Here is a 14,086-nt window from a genome sequence, read left to right as displayed (position 1 = left end):
GAACAATGTTTGGGTTGGGTCACCGATTCACTGTCATCTGACTGTCTGTCAGAGAGTGCTGGAGGCAGTTCAGCCCCTCCAAGCTGTGCTAGCTCTCTGGAACTGCTAGTTTTTGAAAAGAATTATTTTAACATCGAGGGCGTGGTTACGGAATAATGATGTTTTGGGACTGTTATCCTGAGGTGTAAATGAATTTGAATATTGAAAATGAAATGCTCTCTCGCTGAGAAGGCTAACATACCATTTGCCTTTTTGTTTTACAGTTTGCTGCACCTGCATGCTTACCTTCAGTGACTGGTCCACAAGGACACCTAGGTCGCATTGCACATTCCCTTCTCTTAATTTATGGCCATTCAGATAGTAATCTGCCTTCCTGCTTTTGCTATCAAAACGAATAACCTCACGTTTATCTAAATTATACTGCACCTATCATTCATTTGCCCATTCATACAATTTGTCCAAATCACACTGAAGGATCTCTGCACCCTCCTCCCAGCTCACCCTCCCATCCAGCTTTGTGCCATCTGCAAATTTAGAGATATTACATTCAGTTTCTTCATCTGAATCATTGATAAATATAGTGAATAGTGCTGGAACCTGTAGCGTATAGGTCCCAGCACTGATCCCTACAGTACCCTACTAGTCACGGCCTGCCATTTGGAAAAAGACCAGTTTATTCCTACTCTCTGTTTCCTGCCTGCCAACCAGTTTTCTATCTATCTCAACACAAAACCCCCAATCCCATTCGGCTCAAATTTTGCATGTCGGACTTTGTTGAAAGACTGGCCAACATTTATTACCCATTCCTAGTTGCCACTGGATAGCTCTGAAATCTCATGTAGGCCAGACCGGGTAAGGACAGCAGATTTCCTTCCCTAAAGGGCACATTAATGGCCCAGATGGGTTTTTCCGACAATGGTTTCCTGCTCATCAGTAGATTCTTAATTCCAGATTTTTTTAATTGAATTCAAATTCCACCATCTGCTGTGGCGGGATTCGAACCCGGGTCCCCAGAGCATTAGCTGAGTTTCTGGATTAATGGTCTAGCGATAATATCACGAGGCCATCGCCCCCTAAACCACATTCACCAGCTCTCCCTGGTCAACTCTACTAGTTACACCCTTGAAGAATTCCAGTAGATTTGCCAACCATGATTTGCCTTTGATAAATCCATGCTGACTGTGTCCAATCCTGCCACTGTTTTCCAAGTGCTTTGCTATAAAACCTTTGATAATGGATTCTAGCATTTATCCCACTACTGACATCAGGCTGACTGATGTATAATTCCCTGTTTCTCTCTACCTCCCTTTTTAAATAGTGGGGTTACATTAGCTGCCTTCCAATCCAGAAACCATCATTGCATCCACTATTTCTCAGGCCATTTCCTTAAGTACTCTGGGATGTAGATAATCAGGTTCTGGGGATTTATCTGCCTTCAATCCCATTAGTTTCCCCAACACCATTTCCCTATTAATACTGATCTCCTTCAGTTCCTCCCTCTCACTAAACCCTGTGTTCTCCTGGTATATTATTTGCGTCCTCCTTTGTGAAGACAGAGTTAAAGGCTGTATTTAGTTAGTCAGCTTTTCTTTGTTCCCCATTATAAATTCCTGTTTTTAACTGCAAAGGTTCACCAACCCTTCTATCCTCACATACCGATAGGAACTTCTACAGTTTGTTTTTATGTCCCTGTGAGTATACTCTCATACTCCATTTTCCCCCTAATCAACACTTTTGCTAAATTCTAAACTGCTCCCAATCCTCAGTTCTGTTGTTTTTTTTCTGACCTATTTGTGTGTCTCATCCTTGGATGTAAAACTATCTCTAATTTCCCTTGTAAGACCATAAGACACAGGAGCAGAATAAGGCCACTCGGCCCATCGAGTCTGCTCTGCCATTCAATCATAGCTGATATTTTTCTCATTCCCATTCTCCTGCCTTTTCCCTATAACCCCTGATCCCCTTATTAATCAGGAACCGATCTATCTCTGTCTTAAAGACACTCAGTGACCCGGCCTCCTCTGCGGCAAAGAGTTCCACACATTCCCCACTCTCTGGCTGAAGAAATTCCTCCTCATCTCTGTTTTAAAGGTTCACGAAGGTCATGTAGATCATGGAAAAGCCTGGGAACTACAGGCCGGTGAGCCTCACATCTGTGGTGGGTAAATTGTTGGAAGGTATTTTGAGAGACAGGATCGACAGGCATTTAGAAACACAAGGACTGATTAGGGACAGTCAGCATGGCTTTGTGAGTGGAAAATCATGTCTCACAAATTTGATTGAGTTTTTTGAAGGGGTAACCAAGAAGGTAGATGAGGGCAGTGCAGTTGATGTTGTCTACATGGACTTTAGCAAGGCCTTTGACAAGGTACCGCATGGTAGGTTGTTGCATAAGGTTAAATCTCACGGGATCCAGGGTGAGGGATCGAAATGGATACAAAATTGGCTTCTTGACAGAAGCCAGAGGGTGGTTGTAGAGGGTTGTTTTTCAAACTGGAGGCCTGTGACCGGCGGTGTACCTCAGGGATCAGTGCTGGGCCCACTGTAATTTGTCATTTATATTAATGATTTGGATGAGAATATAGGGGGCATGGTTAGTAAGTTTGCAGATGACACTAAGATTGGTGGCATAGTGAACAGTGAAGAAAGTTATCTCCAATTGCAATGGGATCTTGATCAGTTGGGCCAGTGGGCTGACGAATGGCAGATGGAGTTTAATTTAGATAAATGCGAGGTGATGCATTTTGGTCTATTGAACCAGGACAGGATTTACTCAGTTAATGGTAGGGCGTTGGGGAGAGTTACAGAACAAATAGATCTAGGGGTACAGGTTCATAGCTCCTTGAAAGTGGAATCCCAGTGGACAGAGTGGTGAAGAGGGCAGTCAGCTGCTTTCCATGCCTCCAGCCCAGAGAGAGCCGCTGCTGAAACTACAGAAAGGCGGAGAGGGCACCTCCATTCTGAGGTGTGTTCACAGGAGGAGAAGACAAATAAGGTTTGTGCTGGGAGCGAGGAGGTGAAACTCTTGAGAGGAAATGACTCCAGCAGCAGTGACAGACCCAGGAGAAACCTCCCCCCTCTCCAGATACCGCCCCCATCCCGCTATGCAGTGGGGAGGGTGGGGGGAGGGGGGGTGCAGATTCCTCTCCTGGTGGCCCAGGGAACTGGCCCTGAGCTCCAACCATCCTCTGGTCAGTGGATAACAGCTGCCCAGACCACTGATAAAGTGAGCTGGTAACGGGACGGTGTGGTCAGCCCTCCCAGTGTGCCCCCTGGCATCCTATTACATATCACCTCATTCCTCATCAACCACGTTTACCAACATGTCCGCAAACTAGCTTCAAACCTTCTCCACTCACTGGCTTCAACTGTCTGGCAAAGTGAGATAGAAGAAACCTGTCCTGGGAGTGTTTGATTTGGGGGACAGTGTAGAGGGAGCTTTACTCTGTATCTAACCCCGTGCTGTACCTGTCCTGGGAGTGTTTGATGGGGGGACAGTGTAGAGGGAGCTTTACTCTGTATCTAACCCCGTGCTGTACCTGTCCTGGGAGTGTTTGATGGGGGGACAGTGTAGAGGGAGCTTTACTCTGTATCTAACCCCGTGCTGTACCTGTCCTGGGAGTGTTTGATGGGGGGACAGTGTAGAGGGAGCTTTACTCTGTATCTAACCCCGTGCTGTACCTGTCCTGGGAGTGTTTGATGGGGGGACAGTGTAGAGGGAGCTTTACTCTGTATCTAACCCCGTGCTGTACCTGTCCTGGGAGTGTTTGATGGGGGGACAGTGTAGAGGGAGCTTTACTCTGTATCTAACCCCGTGCTGTCCCTGTCCTGGGAGTGTTTGATGGGGGGGACAGTGTAGAGGGAGCTTTACTCTGAATCTAACCCCGTGCTGTCCCTGTCCTGGGAGTGTTTGATGGGGGGACAGTGTAGAGGGAGCTTTACTCTGTATCTAACCCCGTGCTGTCCCTGTCCTGGGAGTGTTTGATGGGGGGGACAGTGTAGAGGGAGCTTTACTCTGTATCTAACCCCGTGCTGTCCCTGTCCTGGGAGTGTTTGATGGGGGGGACAGTGTAGAGGGAGCTTTACTCTGTATCTAACCCCGTGCTGTCCCTGTCCTGGGAGTGTTTGATGGAGGGGACAGTGTAGAGGGAGCTTTACTCTGTATCTAACCCCGTGCTGTACCTGTCCTGGGAGTGTTTGATGGGGACAGTGTAGAGGGAGCTTTACTCTGTATCTAACCCTGTGCTGTACCTGTCCTGGGAGTGTTTGATGGAGGACAGTGTAGAGGGAGCTTTACTCTGTATCTAACCCCGTGCTGTACCTGTCCTGGGAGTGTTTGATGGGGACAGTGTAGAGGGAGCTTTACTCTGTATCTAACCCTGTGCTGTACCTGTCCTGGGAATGTTTGATGGGGGACAGTGGTGGTCTGGGGTGGGCTGGGAGTTTGGGGGTTGGGTGTATAGGGATTCACTCTGTTTGTCACCTGGCTGCCCCTTTCTAATATTTATCATTCCTTCTTTCTCATTTGACAATGTTCAGATCACACGATAATGAAACAAGATCCCTGGTTCCCCATTTCAGTTTAGATTATTTATCTGAGAGAATGCAGGTGGATATTTCAGTTTAACTCTTAGATGATGTTTCTTCACAATCCTGGAGCTCATTATAAACAATGGAATTATCACAGAATCATATAGAGCAGAGGAGGCCCTTCCACCCATTGAGCCTGCACTGACACACCAGAAAACCCACCTAACCCCACTTGCCAGCACTTGGCTCATAGCCTGAATACTACGACGTGCCAATGCTCATCCAGGCATTTTTCAAAGGATGTGAGGCATCCCGCCCCCACCACCCTCCCAGGCAGCACACTCCAAACCGTCACCAACCCTCTGGGGAGAAAGATTTTTCCTCACATCCCCCCCTAAACCTCCTGCCCCTCACCTTGAACCTGTGTCCCCTCGTAACTAACCCTTCAACTCCCGGGAACAGTTGCTCCTTATCCACTCCATGTCCTTCATAATCTGTACACCTCAATCAGGTCACCCCTCAGTCTTCTCTGCTCCAGAGAAAACACAGGAAGAAGTCTCACAATACCAGGTTAAAGTCCAACAGGTTTATTTGGTAACAAAAGTCAGGCAAGTGGGAGTTCTGTTCACAAACATGGCGATAAAGACACAAACTCAATTTACAAAGTAATGGTTGGAATGTGAGTCTTTAGATAATGGTTCTTTAGACTCACATTCCAACCATTATTTTGTAAATTGAGTTTGTGTCTTTATCGCCCTGTTTGTGAACAGAACTCCCACTCACCTGATGAAGGAGCAGTCTCCAAAAGCTAGTGGCTTTTGCTACCAAATAAACTTGTTGGACTTTAATCTGGTGTTGTGAGATTACATACTGTGTTTATCCCGGTCCAACACCGGAATCTCCACATCCAGAGAAAACAACCCAAGCCCATCCAAACTCTCTCCATAATTTAAATGTTCCATCCCAGGCAGCATCCTGGTGAATCTCCTCTGCACCCCCTCCAGTGCAATCACATCCTTCCGATAATGTGGTGACCAGAACAGCACACAGTGCTCCAGCTGTGACCTCACCAAAGTTCTATACAACTCCAACATGACTTCCCTGCTTTTATAATCTATGCCTCGATTGATAAAGGCAAGTGTCCCATATGCCTTTATCACCACCTTCTGCTTTCAGAGATCTGTGGACAAACACGCCAAGGTCCCTTTGTTCCACAGAACTTCCTGGTGTCCCCCCATTCATTGAATACTTGTCAAATTACTCCTTCTAAAGTGTATCACCTCACACTTTCAGGGTTAAATTCCATCTCTCACTTATCTGCCCATTTGACTATTCTGTCCAAATCTTCCCGTAGCCCAAGACACTGTTAACCACCCGGCCAATCTTTGTGTCATCCACAAACTTACTAATCCAACCCCCCACATAGTCATCAATGTCATTTATATAAATAAAATATAAATTTATATAAATGATGAATAATAGGGACCAACACAGATCCCTGTGTACGCCACTGGACACTGGCTTCCACTCACTAAAGCAGCTTCTCTCAACACCCTCTGTCTCTTACAGCTGAGCCAATTTTAAATCCACTTCATCAAATTATCCTGTTTCCCATGTCCATTTACCTTCTTTATAAGTCTCCCATGTGGGACATTGTCAAAGGCTTTGCTGAAATCCAGATAAACTATGTCGACTGCGCTACTCTCGTCTACACACGTCACCTCCTCAAAAAATTCAATCAAATTTGTTAGGCATGAACTCTATCTGATGAATCCATGCTGACTAGCCCTGATCAAGCTTTGCCTCTCTAAATGGAGATAGATGTTCTCTTTCAAAACTTTCTCTAACAGTTTCCCTACTACTGACATGAGACTCACTGATCTGTAATTCCCTGGTTTATCTCTACAACCCTTCTTAAATAGTGGAACCACATTTGTTGTTCTCCAGACCACTGGCACTTGCCCCGTGGCCAAAGAAAAATTTAAAAATCTGGGTCAGACCCCCTGCAATCCCCTCTCTTCCTCCCCCAGCAGCCTGGGACACAATTCATCTGGACCTGGAGATGTGTCCATTATTAAGGCTGCCAACACTTCCAATACCTTGTCCTTCCTTGTGTCAATGTGCTCAAGAACCTCACAGTCGCCCGGAATTCCATACCATGGTTCTCATTCTCTTGGATGAAGAGGGATATGAAGTATTCCATCAAGGTCCTCTGGATCCACCTACAGGTGGCCCCCTCGGTCACTACTCTTTCCCTGCTTATCCGCTTCCCATTAATATACTTAAAGAAAACCCTGGGATTTTCCTGACTTTTACCAGCCTGAGTTTTCTCAAATCCCCTCTTTGCTTTCTTTATTAACTTCTTAAGCTCCACCGTGCACTGTCTGCCCTCCACTGATGTCTTCGCTGATTTAAGATATGAAACAGGCAAAAGCAGGTTCAAGTGACAAGAGAGCATTCTCAGCCTTTTGGCTAAGATCCGGTCCAGGGTGGGGCACAAGTTTCATCTTGTCACCCTGGATCCTGTTTGTCTCTCTTGTGGGGACCATGAATTAGATTCAATTGGATTTTGAATTTTATTTTCTGAGCCAGCAAGGAATGGAATCGGGTTTTTCTGATCCACTCTGAGTCTTGGCTTTGTAAGGATGGAGTTTTTAAAAAATTAAGAAACATTTGGAGAGTGAATTTGTGTGTGGGGAACATGCATCAAGCAAGGGCAGAGAAACAGACAGAACAACAATGTAGCTTCAACTCAGATCAGCAGATGACATGCAGGGAAAATTGCAGATAGTGGTTCTCATATACATCCATTTCCCCAGTTCTTCTAGGTTGTACGGATTGTGGTTTGGAAGGTGCTACCAAAGAGCTTTGGTAAATTTCTGCAGTGCATCTTGCAGATGGTACACACTGCTGCGACTGGGGTGGGGGTAGTAAGAAGTCTCACAACACCAGGTTAAAGTCCAACTGGTTTATTTGGAATCATGAGCACTTCTCTGTCCGTCAGATGAGTGCCTTCTAAGGGCTGAGTCAAGTGAATGCTCCACTCATCTGAAGGAGTGACAGTCCGAAAGCTCGTGCTTCCAAATAAACCTGTAGGACTTTAACCTGGTGTTGTGAGACTTCTTACTATTTAGGTGAGGCTTTGTGTTAAAAGCTCTGCGGCAAAGAGAGAAGTTGTTGTCTTCCTCTAAAGCTGTGGCAGACAGTAGTTGCTGGTTGTCCCTCTGGAGCCGAGAGCTGTCTCTTATACCCCCAATGGCATACCAACATCCCCAAAATAGGACTTGTTCTCAGGTTACCAAAACATCAAATTTAAATCTAATAGGCTGCTATTAGCCAAGGGCCTCGTTTAAACTGATTGGGCAAAATTCAATAACAGCCCATTGTCTTGGCAACACTACTGCCAACCTCTCAACACCAATGTTTCAATCTGTGTACTGGCACCATACGCACCTGCACTTTTTAAACTAAGCATAGAAATATAAGTTACCTTTGAAAGGGACCGCACAATTATACAACTCTTAGCGTTGTAAAATTAAAATGAAAAAAAATTGTAAAAAGACCAGCTTCGCAAGTCCTGGCTGGTTTCGAGCTTCTTGAGTTTCGTTGGAGCTGCACTGATCCGGGTGAGTGGAAAATATTCCACCATACTCCTGACTTGTGCTGTGGTGGACAGGATCTGGGGAGTCAGGAAATGAGTTAGTCTCTGCAGGATTCCCAGGTTCGGACCAGCTCTTGAAGTCACAGTATTTATGTGGTGAGTTCTGTTGGGTTTCTGAAAACGGTTCCCAAAGGATCGATTTCACTTTACAGGAAGTGGTTTTAATTCAGATGATCTCTTTCAGAGTCTGACACCACCCCAAAAGAGGAACTTACTCTGACTAAAATGTGTGTGGTTAGGATCCTGGTGACATCTCGGAACATAACTAGCCTGCCAGGAATGCGGGATAGTGGGAAGGGTGGGAAGTGGGAAAAAGAGGCAAGAAAAGGGAAATCTGAGCCAGAGTACCTGCTGGAAAAGTGTGGAAGTGGAGTGTGAGCAGCTGTCCATGCTGCATAGCTGCTATTCCCAGTCGGAACTGGCCCACAGTCATCAGGATTTTGGGTTGAATGTTCGAGGGGCAGCTGGGACCCCTGCTATAGGAAGAGTTAGGACATGGAGATGTGGAGGAACAAACAGCATCACAAAACAGCCCTGCTGAGGAATCTCTTCACACTTCTCTACACTCTAGTGAACGTCCTGTGCGCAGCACAGTGCTCAGCACTGCTGCCTCACAGTGCCAGGAACCCAGGTTCGATTCCTAACTTGGATCACTGTCTGTGTGGAGTCTGCACATTCTCTCCGTGTCTGCATGCGTTCCCTCCAGGTGCTCCGGTTTCATCCCACAGTCCGAAAGACGTGCTGGTTAGGGTACACTGGCCATGCTAAATTCTCCCGTAGTGTACCTGAACAGGTGCCGGAGTGTGGCAGCTAGGGGATTTCCATAGTAACTTCATTGCAGTGTTAATGTAAGCCTTACTTGTGATGAATAAATAAACTTTAAACCACCCCCCTCCCTCTGTTTCTGAGACAGAATGTCACTATTGAGCTCCACCCCCTCTGGGTCACCGCAGGGCCAACACAAACCACTTCTAATTTAAAAAAGAACTTTATTAAAATACCTGCTGTATCCTACTGCAGATATTATACAAAAGAGGAACAATTAGATGCAGATTCTGTACTCATGACAAGACAGACACCAACAGATTGACTAGAATTCCAGCTGCCGTAGTCCACCCAGTATTAAATCAGAGTGAACGTTAACAAGTAATATTCGATCAACATTTGATTCCCGCACTCCAGTCTTTAGGTGGGTTAATAAGTGTAGATGTAGCTGTTGAGGGAAGCTCCTTCATACTGCTCGTGTCCCCTCACTACCGAGTGAAGAGGATCCAGAAACCAGGGATCTCCATTCCTGCAATTAAAGAATATCATTAAATTCTGGCACAGAGTCAGCGAGTTCCAGCAAAACATACACAGAAAGTCCCACTCCACCAGCAGAGAAACCCTCCCCTCCCCACCAGCATAAAATCTCACAAACACACACATACAAAATCTCTCACGCCACAGCAGTGGGGCTAGTAACCCAGAGTAATGATCTGGGACCCAGGAGGACCACCCGGCTGTAAATAACAACAGAGAGCCCAGCCCTGTCGATTTTGCAATGTCTAATTACTAACACGTGGGGGCTCGTGCTGGAACTGGGAGAGCTGTCTCAGAGACTGGTCAAATAACTGCCCAACACCGTCACACTCCCAAAATCATATCTTGTAGACATCATGTCCTACTGGTAGGACAGGCCCAGCAGAGGTGGCAGCGGCACAGTGGTATCAGACAGGAGGGAGTCAACAATGCCTCCGGACCCCAAGAAATCTCATGGCATCAGGTGGAATATGGATAAGGAAGTTTCCTGCTCGAAGATGAGTTACAGTAGTTGTGAATTAACGTGTGTAACATTGTAAAATGGCAGGGAGAGGCATTGCATGGTGCCTTTAAAAGGTGGCATCTTTTCGGTGCTTAGAAAATTTAAAAAATGCAAGTACACAGAAGTATTAGTATCAAAAGGCCAGGCAGCAGTGTTACCAAGGCAACAGGCTTTCAGACTTTTGCATTTAATAAAAAATCAACCAATTTAAATTAGGCACTTCGATACCAAGAACCTGTTAAATTTGATGGTTTTGGCAACTGAGGATCAATCCCATTGTGGGGATATTACTATCTCAACACAGGTATGAGAGGAGGGCAGTGGGACAAAAGCAGAAAGCAACCGACAGAGTGACAGTTCTTAGCTTCACTTGTGTCTTCAGAGAAAGCAGAGGCTCAATAATGAAGGTACCAAAGAATCAACAGAAAAGGCCCAAAATATTCCAGAAGACAGAACTGTAATTTAGAGAGTGACTAAAGTTCTATTTATTTTATGAATGAGTGGGAATTGTATTTATTGGAACACTGATTCCATTAGAATCGTTGTTTATTCAGTTTAATAGTTTAGTTAACTTGTCCACCATTAGATAACAAAATAGTTACTTGTTGATTTGAGAGTGTCAGTGAGTCATTTGGATTTAACCATTAAAAGTTGCAGAAGAGCCGATCACACCACTTCACATCACTCACTAACAGATTGCAAGGCAAGGAACTCCGCTTTGAGTTGGGGGGGTGTGGGGGGTGTTCCACCTCTGTTTTTGATAAGAGAGGGGATTAAGGGTTATGGGGAGAGGGCGGGAAAGTGGAACTGAGCCACGACAGATCAGCCATGATCTTATTGAATGGCGGGGCAGGCTCGAAGGGCCAGATGGCCTACTCCTGTTCCTATTTCTTATGTTCTTATGTTTATAACACTACATCCCAGTGTGCACCCTACCCACACCCCCTCCCCTTATCCCCTCCATTCCCCCAGTAAGGCTGTAACAGACTTTCCAAAGTCTCATGACCACAATGTGTTCTGAATAAGAGCTGGCAACCTATGCTGTCTGCACGATTGCCCCATCAGCTCCTGATCTGGTTTCACTGCCTCTTCCTATTACTGCTTTCCTCATTCTTGAAGCTGCCTCCAAAACCTTCCCTTCCTTGTTGTCTCAGGAAACCCAGCACACCGAGGGCATGGTTATCGCGGCATCACTCCCGTCACAAATTCTGTCACACTGTTAGTTGGGTACACTGCAGCTTCCAGCCTGCCATATAATCTCTACAGTGCAGGCGGTGGCCATTCAGCCCATCGAGTCTGTACCAATCACAATCCCACCCAGGCCCTATTCCCCCGCAAACCCACATATTTATCCTGCTACCCTGACACTAGGGTCAATTTAGCACAGCCAATCTAACCTGCACATCTCTGGACTGTGGGAGGAAATCCACGCAGACACGGGGAGAATTTGCAAACTTCACACAGTGACCCAACACCGGCATTAAACTTGGGTCCCTGGTGCTGTGAGGCAGCAGTGCTAACCACTGTGCCACCTTTGCCTGCTGCCACAGATGATAAAGACCTGAATCACTGTTGCATGCCCTGCGGTTGGGTATTTCTCTCAGCGATATTGGTTGAATGGGAGGAGAATGGAAGCGCTGTGGGAACCAGACTAATCCATTCTCTCCATAGCAACCGTTTCAACAAACTGAACGACTGAGGAAATGTTATTTGAATAACAAACTGGCCAGTAAGAAAGAGTGCTTGGATTAATTATGAAAAGTTTACAACACAAGCCATTCGGCCCAGGCCAGTCCATGCTAGGCTTTAAACTCCACACAAGTCTCCTCCTAACTCATTTCTCCCTAGCGTCGTATTCCTTTCTTCCTCATGTTTTTATCCAACTTCTCTTTGACACAGCAGTTAGCACGGCTGCCCCATAGCACACAACGGACCTGGGTTCAATTCCCAGCTTGGGTCACTGTCTGTGTGGAGTGTGCACATTCTCCCCATGTCTATGTGGGTTTCCTCCAGGTCCTCCAGTTTCCTCCCACAGCCCAAAGATGTGCAGGTTAGGTTAATTGGCCATGCTAAATTACCCCTTAGTGTTAAGGGGATTAATGGGTAAAATACTTGGGATTACAGGGATAGGACCCGAGTGGGATTGTGGTCAGTGCGGGCTCGATGGGCCGAATGGCCTCCTCCTGAACTACTGATACTACTCGCCCCAGCCACTCGCTGTGGGAGGGCATTCCATCCTCGCCCTCTGGCCGGAGAGGATTTTCCTCTATTCTCCACTGGATTTATTAAGACCTATCACATATTGGTGGCGCCTGGTTGTTTCCCTCCTGGAATGTAAGCGACTTTGCGGTTTATCCTATCAAACTCCCTCAATGTTAAAGACACTCCCCCTAATCTGGACCATTCAGTCTTCGGACGACCACTCCATTCTACTTTTTTTTTTTGCCTTTTTATTTTGCCACAGCTGTGCCAGGATAAGCTGCGTGTGGTCTCTCACCAATTCTCAATTACATCTCAATTGTACAATGCTTGTGCTGCCAGCCATTCTGTGGCAACTACTGCTCAATGTGTAGATATCAGACAACAACATAAGCGAGTCAGCTGTGACACTTCCATGTTCAAATAGCCCAACAATGCTCAGGCTCTGATCCCCTCTCCACTCCTTATAACAAAGGCAAACTCGCTGCCTCACTATTAGATATTCTCAGTTTGACACTAAGGAAGGGAATATGGCTCCTAAATCTAACTCCACTCCTGCTCTCTCGCATGGAGAAACTATCCCATTGTCACTAAAGAGGGGCTAGGGAGTTCTCCCCAGTGTTCCTGCTAAAATTCAACCCTCAAACATCACTTACTGGAACTCATTTGCTCATCATGCTGTTTGTGGGAGCTTGCTGTGCTGCTGATTCATAGAATCCCTTCAAGTGCAGAAGAGGCCATTCAGCCTGTCAAGTCTGCCCAGACCACAATCCCACCTAGGCCCTATCCCCATAACCCCACATATTTACCCTCCCAATAGGGTTGATTTATCGTGGCCAATCAACCTAACCCACACATCTTAGGACCGTGGGAGGAAACTGGAGCACATGCAGACTCCACACGGACAGTGACCCAGGCTGGGAATCAAACCCAGGACCCTGGCGCTGTGAGGCAGCAGTGCTAACCACCGTGCCGCCCCGTGGATTGGCTGCCACGTTTCCCTAAATTACAGCAGTGACCACACACAGCACTTCATTGGCTGACGAGTGCTTTGGGATGCCTGAGATGATGAAAGGCACTATGGAAATGCATTGTTACTCAAGGCCCTCACACGTGGTTTGAGTTACTATGCCCTACTACCCATTGCAACCTATTTCATTACATCAGCGAGATAAATGCGCTAAATAAATGCGCCTAGTTTGGGGGCGTTTAAGAGATCTGTGGATAGGTTTATGGATGAAAAGGGATTGGTTTAGGTTAGAGGGTCATTGTTTTTTAACTGGTCGGCGCAACATCATGGGCCGAAGGGCCTGTTCTGTGCTGTGATGTTCTATAAACCATGCCACAATCCTCACATGAAACTTCAGTACTTATTTTAAGACACTGGTGTAACACTATTTCCCAATCCCCCACAACAGCCACAGAAACATTACAACATCAGAAACTAGTTTCACTGTCAGTCACTGGGAGTTTCGGGCAGCTGGCATTGTGTTAATACCCTGCTGCACCTTCACTGCTTCTTCCTTGGACGAAGACTCCATCTGGTTACCACTCCCGTCTCGGTCTCGGGGGCAGCAGGAGGAGTTGGGGCAGGCTGGTCTTCAATAGTTTCCTGTCAAAATATCAAAAACAATATTATACAACCGTGAGTAGCAGGCAGCAAACACCCGCCGAAGGAACCTGAATGATGGCTTCTCAACTGTGAAAGCGTCACAGCCATGAACAGTTAACCCAGCCAATGCAGTCACTCTGAACAGATCCAGTCAGACAACTGGAAGGCCTGGGGATTTTGGCGGAAAACAGGAACCCGAGGAGCCATTCAGCCCTTTGAATCTGTTTTGCAATTCTATATGCCTGAGATATAGCCACCCACCTGCCTCAGTTTCATATTC

General features: G+C 46.4%; 1 protein-coding gene across 3 annotated transcripts in view; it reads right to left on the bottom strand.

Annotated features, from left to right (window-relative positions):
• Positions 1-9,214: 9,214 nt before the first annotated feature.
• Positions 9,215-14,086, bottom strand: part of snapc4 (small nuclear RNA activating complex, polypeptide 4) — a 43,195-nt gene continuing 38,323 nt past the window's right edge. For 2 of the 3 annotated variants that reach the window (XM_080211864.1, XM_080211866.1), the window contains 2 exons: positions 13,703-13,806; positions 9,215-9,485 (listed from right to left, as the gene is read on the bottom strand). In XM_080211864.1, the coding sequence (XP_080067990.1) occupies positions 13,705-13,806 (102 nt within the window). In that variant the 3' untranslated portion in view covers positions 9,215-9,485; positions 13,703-13,704. Of the gene's footprint in view, positions 9,486-13,692; positions 13,807-14,086 lie in introns of all 3 variants that reach the window. The other variant, XM_080211865.1, reaches the window with a different exon arrangement.

This window comes from Carcharhinus amblyrhynchos, chromosome 25, assembly GCF_965287045.1.
Source record: "Carcharhinus amblyrhynchos chromosome 25, sCarAmb.v2.hapA, whole genome shotgun sequence".
Lineage (NCBI taxonomy): Eukaryota > Metazoa > Chordata > Chondrichthyes > Carcharhiniformes > Carcharhinidae > Carcharhinus > Carcharhinus amblyrhynchos.
Note: the sequence above shows the minus strand (reverse complement) of the source record. Positions and strands in the feature narration are given on the sequence as shown.